This window comes from Pinus tabuliformis, chromosome 1_1 (assembly GCF_031772625.1).
Source record: "Pinus tabuliformis cultivar Carrire ecotype Pingquan chromosome 1_1, CPIR1, whole genome shotgun sequence".
NCBI classification, from domain to species: domain Eukaryota; kingdom Viridiplantae; phylum Streptophyta; class Pinopsida; order Pinales; family Pinaceae; genus Pinus; species Pinus tabuliformis.
The window spans coordinates 619,740,677-619,755,158 of record NC_142297.1 but is presented as its reverse complement, the minus strand read 5'-3'; the positions used below and the strand labels follow the sequence as shown (position 1 = coordinate 619,755,158).

Below are 14,482 nucleotides of genomic sequence, written 5' to 3'. Positions count from 1 at the left end.
TGACTACAATTTGGATGTTGAAAACTGGCAATTCCGCAAAGAAAATACTGGCAAAAATCTAGTGAGGAATTTTTCCTCACCCCACAAGCAATCCGGGTTCTAACTACTACTGAATAACTAGCCATCCAACCAATGTTGTGCAAGCCTGCATCACCCTAGTGCAATCCCTTCCATGCTTTGCCTGAATCAATTGCCAAACAAGCCATCCTACCCGCTGCTGACTAGGAAATTGTCTGTCCGACAATCTGGAAAATCTTCCCAGCCTTTGGAACTGAAAACCATATTCTCTCCATCAATATCCAATTGCCTCTTAGAGGCTTCTGCACAACTCTTGCACAACCCCTCTGTGGCTATCTCTGCCTCTATGCAAAGTACTCATCGAATCTGGAAAACCTTCCTCCGACATCACTGTCTCTGCCCCTCTGTCTCTGCTTCCCTTCTCTGGCTCGAGCTCTTCTGACAATTGTTGTTGCTCTCTGGAAAATCGATCTCTCCAAGGAAATTGATCTCAAGTGTGTGCTCTCCATCTATCCATTGACTTCTTATAATGTTCTGTTGGAACTCCAATGACCAAGATTAAAACTTAATTAAGGGCTAATATCATTTCCCAGTTGATCCATGTGATTTTCTAGTCGATTCATACCTTTCTCAATTAATTATGATTAATTAACCCCTTTTCCTAAGTTTAGACTTACGAAATATTTAAAAATAGGCTAATAATCTAAGTGAGACACTTCTAGGTGGAATTTCTTGAAACGATTTCTGGGTTATGGAGAACCCCTATGTTTTAGCTTGTCCACAAAGTTTTGTGACTAGAACACCTCTGATGCTTTAAAAAATAAGACTCCCTATTAGCGAGGAAGGTGTTTTAGTGCTGTACCACTGCTACAACACCTCGTCTCTATATCACCCTTTGTCACGCTGTTGATGTCTAGCCACTATCACTGCCTGCCACTGCGCAATTTTGATGTTGCATCTATGTTGCTTCTAACACTGCAATATTGTTGCCGACTTTGCATTTGCACTGCAACTCCCTCTCAATTGTTACTGCAACTATTGCAACTGAGAAACATCCAAAATACTGGATCATCTGTCTTTTCGCTGACTTTTCTCCTGAGCTTCCTGCTTTGCTGTCAACACTGCGCTGCCCTCCTCAACATTTGACCTCAACTAGTCTGCAACTATTACTCCAAAATTTGACTGCATCAACTGACACAGATCCATCTTGCTACTGAATATTGTGGGCTCTTGTAGCGAGGTAATGTCCATGAGGAGGACACCTCAATGGATCCTGCCCAAATCGGAAGAGAAAGACACACACAGGGAGAATTTCTCTAAGAGGGTTTTTAGTTTAGAAATCTGATTTCCCAGTTGCAGTTGGCAGTAGTTGCAAGCAGAGTTTCATACTCCTCCTAGATCTAGTGCCCCACAATCTCCTTTAAAGCGTAGTCCCTAGCTGAGACCCTTATTCCTCATACTTTCTCCGCCACTTGTCTCTGACAACTGGAAGTTGATCAATTTCCCAGATTTGTATTCTGGTAAACTTGTACAACCTCCTCTGGCAATCTTGTACGTCCATCTCTAGAAAGCTGCAAAATTTGGGAAACTTGAAAGCTAGGAAATAAATCAGGAAGCTCTCTCTCCTCCTTGTGACCTTGTTGCTGTTGCTTGCACTCCTTGAGTAATGCACAAATCTGCTCCTGTTTTTCCTTCGGATGTCCTTCTTTGACTAATTTCCCATCTTCAACTACTCACTAAGACTACTCGCTCAACTATTTGGATGTCCTTCTCTGGGAATTGGCACATGATCTTCAATCTCTGCAACTCGAACTGGCTACTCTAGCAAAACTGCACGACCTGCTGCAATTGGAAACCTATAATTTCCTCTTGAAAACTAGATCTGGAAACCCTTTGAGAAAACTAGAAGTTCCCCCTTATGTGTGCTCTCTCTTCCACCCAACGTTGATTTTTCAACTGCAAAACTGCTGCAAAAACAACTGCGCCCCGAGCAAGAATTTGCTTTGCGAAAAATACTAATTTGCTCACTTGCTACCTGCTGGAATCACTTCCGAACAAATCAAACTCTTCATGCCACCTGCAACTGGAAATTCGCCCCCCTGTTCAGTAATTCGCATTACTTGGTCAACCTCTGCGCAGACCCTGAAGAAATTTCGCTGCTACTCCCTCTAAGTAGTGAATTTCTCCCTCTTCATCTTTGAGCCTCTGATCTTTCAAATATGCTTTGATACCATGTGAAAATTCCTTGAAATGCAGATATTGGAATTAATTCTCCTCACTGATTAGCTGTTTATTATTTTTCTGATTAATATCGAATTAATCACACTGCAATTTCTTCACCAAATAAAAAATAATTGCGGAAGCAAAAATATGAACTAAGAAATATGCTAGCACACATACATAAAAATTGACGCAATTATTTTTGGACAAATGTCCCCGGAAAAACCCAATATGGTAAAATCGGTACAATAGTTGAGGGTTTTATTATTATGCAACAACAAAAATTTTGAGTACAATAAAATGAATGTCAAACTGTCGTTTCTATCTGAGAGAAATACTGGCAAAAATATCAGAGGGAATTTACCCTCCTCCTGACCTCCATAAGCAATCCCAAGTGAATTTGACAACTCCAATTCAATTGTCTAAGCCCCCTGTGCAGGCTTCTGCGTCACCTCTGCGCAAATTATAACTCACTCAACCTGAAACTTTTGTTACTTAAGTCGTTCCGCCTGCTGCTTCTCTGGAAATGATCCTCCCAGCCTTCTGGAAATTTCCCCGACATTTGGCAATTGAATTCACCTCCAACTCAGCTAAATTGCACCGCCTCTTGAAGCTCTTGCGCTGCCCTTGCACAACCTCCTAGAGAAATAATAACGATTCCTCTCCTGACTCTCTGGAGCTGGAAACTCCTTCGGAAATCCGCTACTCTGCCCCTCTGCCACCTGCAACTTGATCACTAGCTTGATCTCACTGTTGAATCACCTGCTACTGGAAAATCGAATTTCCTTGATTATTCAGTATCTGCACTGATATGTCCTCCATCTACCCATCGAACTCTTCTTATAGTCTCTAGTTGGGACTTCAACAACCATGATTAAAGCTTAATCGATGGTTGAGATCATCTCCAAGTTGATCTGTGTGAGTTTCTAGAGAATGCTCACCTTTCTCAATCAATTACTATTAATTAGCCATTTTTCCTAAGTTAGACTTAGGAAAAATTTAAATGGTGGTCAATTAATTTAATTGATCTATCTCTAGGTGGAATTTACAGAATCGATTCTTGAGTTTTGGAGAACTTGTGTTTTAGCCTCTACACAAAGTTTGAGACTAGAACACCATCTGATGCAAAAAAAATAACAAAGACTAACTACCAAATTGGACAAGGGGACAAGAGGACAGACCAAGCCCATTCTTTCCATCGAATCCCCCCACTAATCCATGTCCAAATGTGTCCATAATAAATAAGCAAAAATACCCAATTACATAAGAAAAGCCATACCTTAGGGATTGGAAGGCAAACCTTCAAACATATGATCTGGAAAAATGGGCGAGGGCACATAATGGTTGGCTCAGATGGTAGAGATGGTGGCACATCGAATTTTCAAGGGGATGCGAGCTCCTCCCTGGGTCCTCCTTATCACACGTGTTCTGAAAATTATCTTCATCATCTTTTTCGTCATGTGGACCTAGGGAGGACGCTCATTCCTGCTCATCTTCTAGATTCCGAAGGTCATCATGATGCTTAATGAAGGCATCCTCTTGAATGTTTAGTGCATGGCATACATGAAAATGTCTAAGAAATCCAATTCATCAATAGATGAGAGGCTCCTAGGTTCATGATTATGCAACCATGAATTATGACCATGGAGGGATCTCATGAACAACAATATAAGGACATCCTGTTGGACCACTTTCATCTTTGAAGTACACGCAATAAATCTTTCTACATAATCAATTGCAGAGAGTGGATCACCATCAAACATGGGCACCCAATGTACCATCCTCCTTGTGACATGATTAGGGTGCCCAGGGATGCTAGTGATGTCCAAAGCAGGAATATCATCAAATAAATACATCCTGTTGAGATACACATATAAATTATGTAGGAGTCACCAAGGTGAATGTAGAGATGCCTAGAGAAATGCTTGCTCCACTCTACAAGCATTGACCTTAAAGTTCAATGAAGAACTAGGGCTTTCGTTCTTACAATGGAGTTGCCAAGAATGATATATCAATGATGTTGTAAGGGAAACAAGAGACACGTCTCGTGTCCCCAACAACGACGCCAAAAATGTTACCGCTTAATTTAGTAGGGGTCCTAGGAGGTGTTCCTAAGGGATTACTACTAGATCAAGTGGAAACAATGGGACAAGGACCCACTGTCAACTCATTCGATGTCCCCTAATCTTTATAGACTTTCACCGATGGGAGGACTCTCGTTATAAGGAAAACACTAGGAATGATGAGTCAATGATAGGATAGGTAGTGATTTCTAGAGCCCATTCACAAGAAAGACTCAAATGATAGGGTTTGCTTGCTTTAAAATCAAGGTGTGGGTCTCTCTAGGAATGGCTCAAAAGAGGCTTATAACTTGGGATTAAAGCTATTCCTTCATGAGGGATACCCTAGACCTAAGATTCCTAAATAAATAAGGTTTCTAAGTGGCCTTTTGAGATAAATAATGATAAAGATACGAGACCACAAAGGAGGCTTGGGAAGGTCAAAGTTTGACCTAGGGTTTATAATTTTTATCTTGCTTTCAATGGTCATGCAAGGCTAAACAAGGAGGATGAGAAGGGCCTCGGGAATGATGAACTTCTTTTGAGCTTTTCTAATAATGAGGCTCTTGAAATCTACCTTAACCTAGGAGGAACCTAGATAAGTATGGTCTTATGGCTAAGGCTTGGTGTATCTCCCAATCTGATCATGGGAATTAACTCAAACTTGGAGGACCCCTAGAGGACACACTAGTGTAGATAGCTACCAACTTGCTCCAAGCCCATTCTTTTCGCCAAATCCCCCCACTAATCCATGTCCAAATGAGTCCATAATAAATAAGCAAAAGTACCCAATTACATAATGAAAAGTCATACCTTTGGGATTGGAAAGCCCACCTTCAAACATATGATAATGATAGCATGGGTGAGAGCACATAATGGCTGGCTCAGGTGGTAGAGATGGTGGCACATCAAGTTATCAAGGGGCTGCTGGCTCCTCCCTATGTCCTCCCTATCGCACATGTTCTGAAAATTATCTTCATCATCTTTTCCGTCATGTGGACCCAGGGAGGACCCTTATTCCTGCTCAGCTTCTAGATTCCGAAGGTCATCATGATGCTTAATGAAGGCTTCCTCTTGAATGTTTAGTGAGGGGCATACATGAAAATGTCGAAGAAAGCCAACAAGGAATTCGTCAATAGATGACAGGCTCCTAGGTTCATGATTATGAAACCATGAATTATGACCATGGAGGGATCTCATGAACAATAGTATAATGACATCCTGGTGGACCACTTTCATCTTTGAAGTACGTGCAATAAATCTTTCTAGCTTCTATTCTTGTGGCAGGCACTATTGGGGTATGCTTGCCTGTTGTGGGCAGGACTTTCCCTGCTTTAAGTCCTGATAGGAATATATTTTTTGTCATTAAGGCTTTTGCTGCTGGTGTGATTCTTGCTACTGGTTTCGTTCATGTTCTTCCTGATGCCTTCACATTTCTTACTAGTGAATGCTTAAATCCGAATCCATGGGGCAACTTCCCCTTTGCTGGGTTTATAGCAATGATGGCCGCAGTTTGTACTCTCATGGTGGATGCTCTAGCCACTGGTTACTACGAGCGTTCCCATTTTAGAAATCAAAACAAAGGTAATCAAGTTAATGAGGGTACAGATCTTGGTAATGGCAATGGCTTAGAGCATGAGAATCATGTTCATACACACTCACATGCTACACATGGGCACGCCCATGGATCCAATGCTATAGAAGAAGATTCCACTATTCGGCATCGCGTCATTGCTCAGGTAAAAACCTAAACTTCAAGCTCAAGTATAGATTTCAATAACTATATTATTAAATTTAACACCATGAATGGAACATGGTTAATATCAGGTGTTAGAGTTGGGCATTGTTGCTCAATCCGTTATTATTGGTATCTCATTGGGTGCTTCTGAAAGTCCATGCACAATTAGGCCTTTAGTGGCAGCCTTATCATTTCACCAGTTTTTTGAAGGAATGGGTCTTGGTGGATGCATCGTTCAGGTAATTTTTATCCCTTAAATCTTCAAAAATTGAATAGTATAAGGCAGGAATATTTACACTGATATAAGGTTGATTGATTGAAATTTGTGTCTTTTGAGTGGGGCAGGCGGGTTTCAAGAATAAGTCGGCAGCAGTTATCCTGATGACGTTCTTCTTTGCTGTGATAACGCCCTTTGGTATTGCACTGGGAATTGGGATCTCATCGGCTTACAACGAGAACAGCCCCACGGCACTGATCGTTGAAGGAGTATTTAATGCGGCGTCTTCTGGAATTCTGATATACATGGCTCTGGTGGATCTTCTTGCTGCAGATTTTATCAATTCCTCTCGGATGAAACAAAATAAAACACTCCAGCTGTGCTCATACGTCGCTCTCTTGTTAGGTATAGGGTCCATGTCTTTGATCGCCAAATGGGCTTGAAATTTTACCATATCTCTTCCCTACAGAATCTCCTATATCTCTTTGTTGGTTGTATCGACGTTTATGTACATACACATATCCTTCGATTTGTGACAATGACAATTGATTGAATTTTCTCTTGGATTCAGTTTCTATGTACATCCAAGAGAAAATTCAATCAATTGTCATTGTCACAAATCGAAGGATATGTGTATGTACATAAACGTCGATACAACCAACAAAGAGATATAGGAGATTCTGTAGGGAAGAGATATGGTAAAATTTCAAGCCCATTTGGCGATCAAAGACATGGACCCTATACCTAACAAGAGAGCGCCGTATGAGCACAGCTGGAGTGTTTTATTTTGTTTCATCCGAGAGGAATTGATAAAATCTGCAGCAAGAAGATCCACCAGAGCCATGTATATCAGAATTCCAGAAGACGTCGCATTAAATACTCCTTCAACGATCAGTGCCGTGGGGCTGTTCTCGTTGTAAGCCGATGAGATCCTAATTCCCAATGCAATACCAAAGGGCGTTGTCACAGCAAAGAAGAACGTCATCAGGATAACTGCTGCCAACTTATTCTTGAAACCCGCCTGCCCCACTCAAAAGACACAAATTTCAATCAATCAACCTTATCAGTGTAAATATTCCTGCCTTATACTATTCAATTTTTGAAGATTTAAGGGATAAAAATTACCTGAACGATGCATCCACCAAGACCCATTCCTTCAAAAAACTGGTGAAATGATAAGGCTGCCACTAAAGGCCTAATTGTGCATGGACTTTCAGAAGCACCCAATGAAATACCAATAATAACGGAGTGAGCAACAATGCCCAATTCTAACACCTGATATTAACCATGTTCCATTCATGGTGTTAAATTTAATAATATAGTTATTGAAATCTATACTTGAGCTTGAAGTTTAGGTTTTTACCTGAGCAATGACGCGATGCCGAATAGTGGAATCTTCTTCTATAGCATTGGATCCATGGGCGTGCCCATGTGTAGCATGTGAGTGTGTATGAACATGATTCTCATGCTCTAAGCCATTGCCATTACCAAGATCTGTACCCTCATTAACTTGATTACCTTTGTTTTGATTTCTAAAATGGGAACGCTCGTAGTAAGCAGTGGCTAGAGCATCCACCATGAGAGTACAAACTGCGGCCATCATTGCTATAAACCCAACAAAGGGGAAGTTGCCCCATGGATTCGGATTTAAGCATTCACTAGTAAGAAATGCGAAGGCATCAGGAAGAACATGAACGAAACCAGTAGCAAGAATCACACCAGCAGCAAAAGCCTTAATGACAAAAAATATATTCCTATCAGGACTTAAAGCAGGGAAAGTCCTGCCCACAACAGGCAAGCATACCCCAATAGTGCCTGCTCGTATACATCATTTGCTCGTATACTAAGTAATAATAAAGCTAAAACGAAATCATAAATGTGGGCACATGACTTTTGTGGCCCATGGTCTTAGAGCCTGTCGATTATATGTGATGAAGTTGTTAAAATCTTAAGGATTCTCTATTGTAATATTCCTGAATTGATTGGAGGGCTCACTTTGGCTAGTTTGGATTCTTTTAAGCCATGGAAAATAGTAGATATATTATTCAATTTTCTCGTAAGGGATTCTAGGGTAAAATATGGTGTTCGTGTATTGTTAATTGTTTATGTGTTTTTTTTTTGACAGAAACGATTATGGAGTATTTATATTCATCTTGGCCTGAATGCCGAAAGTCTGATTACATTGAGGATGTCTGTATCCTGTTGCATTTCCCTGCTAAGAATGAGAATGCAGCTAAAACTTGAAGACTTCTTCCTTGATAAGGAATCTATAGTTTCAATTTCAGAAATTTTTCCCCACTTGAAGATACAAACAAATTTATTTAAGAGCAAGCAGTAAAACATGGCAGTAATCAGCTTAAGGGATGGGTTCCCATGATTCTTCTTCGTCTTTCATCTTGACCCCGGCGGAGAGGAGGGCAGCTTTGTTGGCTTCAATGTCCGCCTCTTTATTATGAGTTCTCAGCACATGGTAGTAATTCAACTTCTGAAAAGCGTTTTCCAAGCCCTTGATTCTGGATATCAGCCTTGCTAGTTTAAGATCCAAAGCTGGGGAGTTGGAAATCATTGCGTTTATAATGATCTGGGAGTCACCTATAACATTAGCTTCACTTATATTTAAATCTTTGAGGATCTTGAGGCCTTGGAAGAGGGCCAAAGCCTCAACTTGAATGCTGGATGAATGTCCAAGCCCCCAAGCATAGGAATGAATTTTTTCCCCAAATGGATTTACAACAACACCTCCTGCACCAGCTTTACCCGGATTGCCCTTTGCTGCCCCATCAAAAAAGAGAGAGTGCCTTGAGTGCGATTTGAGCCAGTCTTGAAAGTCCATTTCAGATTTCCTTATTTTCCAGTCTTTAAGAGAAGGGACATTTCTAACTGCTGGTTGAAAGTGCAAGTCAAGGAATGATCCCCAAGCGATGTCTTGTTGGCTGAGATTAGAATCATCTTTTATATCAGTCAAGCACTCCTTTAAATGACATTTAATCTTGATTTCTAAGGCCTTGTGATTCTGATTAGTATTTCTGAAAATTCTTCTGTTTCGTTCTAGCCATATCTGCCAACAAATAACCTTTGGAAGAACAACCGATGCAGTTTTGATTACCTGATTTTTTAGGAGTTGGGCCAGGATATCTGATTGCCCAATTAGAAAAAAGATCAGCAGTGGAACAAGGAAGCGAAAAGTTGGGATCCAAATTGTGAATAAAGGAGAACTAGATCTGCTTAGAGAAGTTGCATTCAAGGATTAAATGGATTGTTGTCTCTGCATTTTCTTTGCACAACGAGCAGATGGAGGGACCGTGGAACCCTTTCCTCTGCAACATGTCATACGTTAGGATTTTTCCATGGCAGAGAAGCCAAGCAAAGAAGTCGACTTTGGGCCATGAGGGAAAACGCCAGACACCCTGCCATGGTGTTGGATCGGGGGGGATGTATGGCCTCTCATTCAGCTTGGCATATCCCATGGAGACAGCGTAGCCTCTGTCATTCGGCCCCCAGCCTTTCGAATCTCTTTTCCTCATGTGCATGGGCACCAAGCCGTGAAGGAGATCAAGCAACGTGGTCCATTCGTTGAGCAGATGAGCCGGCACCTCAATACGTTTCCAACCTGCCCAAACAGAATCGCACCAAAGCAAAATATCCCACAGCGAACTCAGCCCCTCTCTATCCATCCAGCATCGCAGCGCTCTAATGGAGGCTCTATCTTCAATTGGGTCCATATTCATGATTTTATCAGTCCAGATGTTGATCTTTTTGCCATTTCCTGGGATCCAGTAGGAGTGCGCATTGATTAAGGGAGCAGCTTTAACATATAGTTTAAGGAAAGACGAGTTAGGCAAATGAATCACATTGTCTAAACAGCTTGAATGAGGACCTCTGAAATACTATTTCCAGAGAGCCAGTTGGGCCCAGCCCGGCTTGGGCGCAATGATCCTCCAGATAGTCTTAGCTACCATAGCCACATTATGCTGACAGAGGTTTTTGAAATTCAAACCACCCTCCCACAGTGGCTTGGAGATGGTTTCCCAGCTGATAAGAGGAAGCTTGTTTTCGTTCTGTTTTCCGCCCTTCCAAAAGAACCTCCACATGAACTCTTCGATTTTTTTTAATATGATTGCCGGAGCAAGAAGCCCAACAAATTGAAATAGAGGGAGGCTGGTGAGCACATATTTTATTAGGACAGATTTGCTAGCAGTGTTGAGCCAGGAGTAACCCCAGGCTTGGATCCTAGTCTTAAATTTTTCAAGCTAAGCGAGCCAGTCTTTGCTTGTAAGTCTCTTATGAAAAACAGGAAGGCCCAAGTATTTGAAAGAGGTCCAAGAAGAGGAGGCTGAAAAACCCAAACATCTAGAAATAGCAGAGAGCAATCTGGGCAAAGTGTTCCAGCTGAAGATGTGACATTTGTTCTTATTTACAACGCTGCCTGAGGCCTCACTGAATTCATCCAGAACTGCTTTAAATTTAGAGGCAGAGGAAAGAGAGGCAGTACCCAAAAGTAGAGTGTCGTCCGCAAATAAGTCGTGATTTATGTTTTTGACCCCTCTTGCAATACACAGTCCATTAATATCTTGATCTTGCATCTTTTTGTCTAATAGGAAGCTGAGAACAGAGGCTTGGATGACAAATAACAGAGGGGAAAGAGGACACCCCTGCCTAAGTCCTCTCGAAGCTTTGAAAAAATCAGTGGCTCTTCCATTTACAAGAGGAGCAATCCATGGCTCCAAGATGCATGCCCGGATCCATTTGATGAAGTTTGCTCCAAAACCAAACTTGCTCATGACTTTTAAAAGAAAACTATGATTTACTTCATCAAAGGCATTTGCTAAATCAAGTTTAATCACCATACCTTGTTCTTTTTGAAAGAGACTTGAATGGATTGCCTCTTGAACGAGGGTGAGGTTGTCCACGATCTGCCTTCCTTGGATGAAGCCTCCTTGATTCTCCATAATTATTTTGGGAAGAATGAGCTTCAGTCTATTTGCAATTACTTTGGTGATTAACTTGTACCCAGTATTGCATAAGGAAATCAGACGGAATCTGCTGAAGTTGTTGGCGCCTTTTTCCTTGGGTATGAGGGCTAAAAAAGCGGAGTTTGTGCTGCCTCCTATTTTCTGTGTATTTTGAGACTTTTGAACCATTTTGAGAAGATCCTTTTCAACAATCGGCCAACAAACTTGGAGAAACCTGGCAGAGAAGCCATCTGGCCCAGGGGCCTTATCCGGATCCATATCAAAAAGGGCCTTTTTAACTTCATCTTTAGTGACTTTGGCCTCAAGGATCTCGTTCATACGAGGGGAAATTGCTAAAGGAATAATGTCTAACAGATCTGAGTATTGGAGCGGATCCTTATCATCACTATACAAGTTTTGGAAGTGAGAAAAGGTTGCTTTCTTAATATCTGCAAAATCCTTGTGAGTGTCATTATCCTTCTTAATCTCAGAAATAGTGTTGAAGCATTTCCTGGCCTAGGCTTGTTTGTGGAAAAAAGCAGTGTTCCTGTCCCCTGCTTTGAGCCAGAGATTTCGAGATTTTAATCTCCAGTATTCTTCTTCAGCTAAGCAGGCCTTATGAAAGCATTGTTGCAGATGAGCCTCTTGATCTAACAGCTCCTCAGTGACTAAAGCGTTCTCCATATGAATTTGATGAGAGGCAAGAGAGGCTTTGATGGCTTTCCTTTCTATAACAGGGTTGGACAGGGTTTTGGCCCAACATTTTAGAACTCCTTTTACCCTTCGCAGCTTTTCCTCCTAGATGAAGAAAGGAGATCCTTTGACAGGCTGGCTCCAACAATCCTTGACTGATTGCATGAAGTTTGGCTCCTTGACCCAGAGAGGACTAAATCTAAAGGGAATAGGACCCAGATCTAGATGGGCTAGGAGCTCTAGCTTTAAGGGCTTATGGTCCGAGACGCTGCTAGCAAGAATGTGCATTCTGGGTTCTAAACCTAGTAACAGAAAGGAGCTTTGAATGAAAAATCTATCTAATCTAGCAGCAATATGACTTGGGCCCACTCTTTTGTTAGACCAAGAGTACTTACCGGAAGAAGGTTTGATATCCAGCAAGTCCCAGTCCTGCATAAGATCCTCCGCCCATTCCCTTGCCGGATCTCGGACTGCGCTGCCTCCCCTTTTTTAGACGAATGAAGAGTGAGGTTGAGATCTCCAGCAATAATTATATTTTCCAGGTTTATCAAGTCTGCTTGGTGCCTTATAGAATCCCAACAATCCTTTTTTTCCCCGACATTGACTGGAGAGTATACATTGAAAAGACAAAAGATTTCCTTGGTATCCAGATTCTGCATTTTCAGCAGCAACCAATGAGTATTACTAGCCTCAAAGATGACTGCAAATTTGCTGGCGTTCCATAGAGTGCCAATCCCTCCCGAGGCGCCCCGGGCAGAGATTGCTCTTGCTTCACTTTTAAACCAAAGTTTCTTGCTTGCTTGCAGGAAGACTATGTCTTCCAGCTTAGTCTCCTGGACGAGAAGTATGTCTGGAGTTTCTGTTCTTATTAAGCTTCTCATGGCTTCTTCCTTAACTTTACTCCCCATACCTCTACAATTCCAGGAGATGACCTTCATTATTTATGTTTCTGGTGGGCTCCCTTGGAGCCTTGGGGCTGATTTTTCAACATCTTAGGCTTTGAGGCAAGCAGTTTTTCCAGAGTTGGCTGGCTGCCTTGTAGCTTGTCTTTGTAAGTCTCCTGCTCTCCTTTTTCCCTGTCAGTTTTGTGGCCTCTTGTTGATCTTCTTACCGAGGTTTGGGACTCTCCTATTTCTCCTTCCTCCTCTGACTCGTCTGTTTCTTGCTCTTCTTCCTCATCTTCTAAAGTCATACCTTTGGGATCTTCAGCACTTGTTCCTTTGAGGGAGGCTGAGGGAGTACCTTTGCTTGGAGAAACTGGTTTTTGGGTCTCGATCTCCATAGTATCTTCTGTCTGCTGGCTTAGTGGATCAAATTTGTTTTCTTGCGCCTTTTTCGGTGGGGGACGATGAACATTAGCCTGAAGAGAGCCTTTTCCAGAGGGTCCTCCCTGTTTTTGCCCTTTGTGGTTGATTTTTGCTCACTTGACTTGATTCCAACCCTCTTCATTCCCTTTCTCTGGCTCTGCATTGGACGGATAGTTTCTAGCAAAGTGTCCATGAACATGGCATTTCCTACATTTGAATGGCAGTTGCTCATAATCCAAGATCTACACATGAGACCAGCTGCCGACTTTGATTTTGATTGCCTTTGGGAGACCCACCTCTAGATCTACTTCTACGCAGATCCTAGCACAGTCGTACTGATCCTTGTTATTTGCCCGATCTATGAATTTCCCGAGAGAGTTGCCAATGTGTTTCAAGGAGTCCCAGTTCCAGCAGTGAACTGGCAGATTTGGAAGACGAACCCACACCGGGACGGCCTTGGGAACATCGACAGCCGGATCAAAGTCTGGAGTCCATTTGTTCAGATAGAGGCCCTGAGGGCCCATGAAGTACGACCCATTTTGGAAGATCAGATCTTTGTCTTCTTTGGAGGAGAATTCGAAGAGGAAGTACCCTCGCCCAAGAAAGTAAGAGGTAACAATTTGCTTGATCAGAGGAGACCAGTTCCTGTTAACCCATTGCTCAGTACTTTTCGGAGAAGGCCAAAGTCCCGTGAATTGGCCAATGAGACCATGATCAACCAAAGATAAAGCTACTTGAATGGGGGTCTCTGGAGGCAAAGAGATCTCAGGAATTTCATCGAGCTTCTTAACGAATTTTGTTGCTTCGCTTCTTTTCTTTTGGGGCAAACCGGCAAGAAGCTGGTTGAAAGCGTCAATGGCATGAGCGGAAGGCGGATCCTTAGAAGGACCCTGCGTCTCCATAGGTTCAGGCCTGAGGCCGGCTGCCACAGGGGCAACCACGCAGCAGAAACCCAACCCTAACCTAAAATCCTAATGCCTCGACGGATCAGGGATCAGATGCCACAGGGATCAGATAGGGTAAAAACTCTTGTAATTAGATCATGTTGTTGCCACCTTTTATGTGTTATCATGTATTATAAAACGTATTTATTTCTATCTCATATTTTACGACAAGTGGTTTCAAAGCCAAGAGATTGTGGCTTGTAGAAGGAGATATGGTTGCAAATGGCAACATGTTGAGTGTAAAACTAACATAGAGAAGCCTCATTGGGATTTTATGTACATACATGATTATTGTATGAGAGGAAAAAGGTCTAGTAGGGTGATAAGCAACTA

At 42.1% G+C, this 14,482-nt stretch overlaps 1 protein-coding gene and 1 pseudogene across 2 annotated transcripts; one reads left to right on the top strand and one right to left on the bottom strand.

Moving 5' to 3' along the window:
• Window positions 1-5,515: 5,515 nt before the first annotated feature.
• LOC149214841 (zinc transporter 8 pseudogene) lies at window positions 5,516-6,790 on the top strand (annotated as a pseudogene). Its single transcript, XR_016250071.1, has 3 exons — window positions 5,516-6,037; window positions 6,126-6,275; window positions 6,382-6,790. The product of XR_016250071.1 is annotated as a zinc transporter 8 pseudogene (transcript).
• A 169-nt stretch (window positions 6,791-6,959) lies between these two features.
• Window positions 6,960-14,107, bottom strand: LOC149214840 (zinc transporter 8-like). The gene is made up of 6 exons (XM_089389520.1): window positions 13,873-14,107; window positions 13,502-13,689; window positions 8,846-9,311; window positions 7,617-8,068; window positions 7,379-7,528; window positions 6,960-7,274 (listed from the first exon to the last, which is right to left on the bottom strand). The coding sequence occupies exons 1-6, from the start codon at window positions 14,105-14,107 to the stop codon at window positions 6,960-6,962; spliced, it is 1,806 nt and encodes a 601-aa protein (XP_089245646.1).
• Window positions 14,108-14,482: the final 375 nt, after the last annotated feature.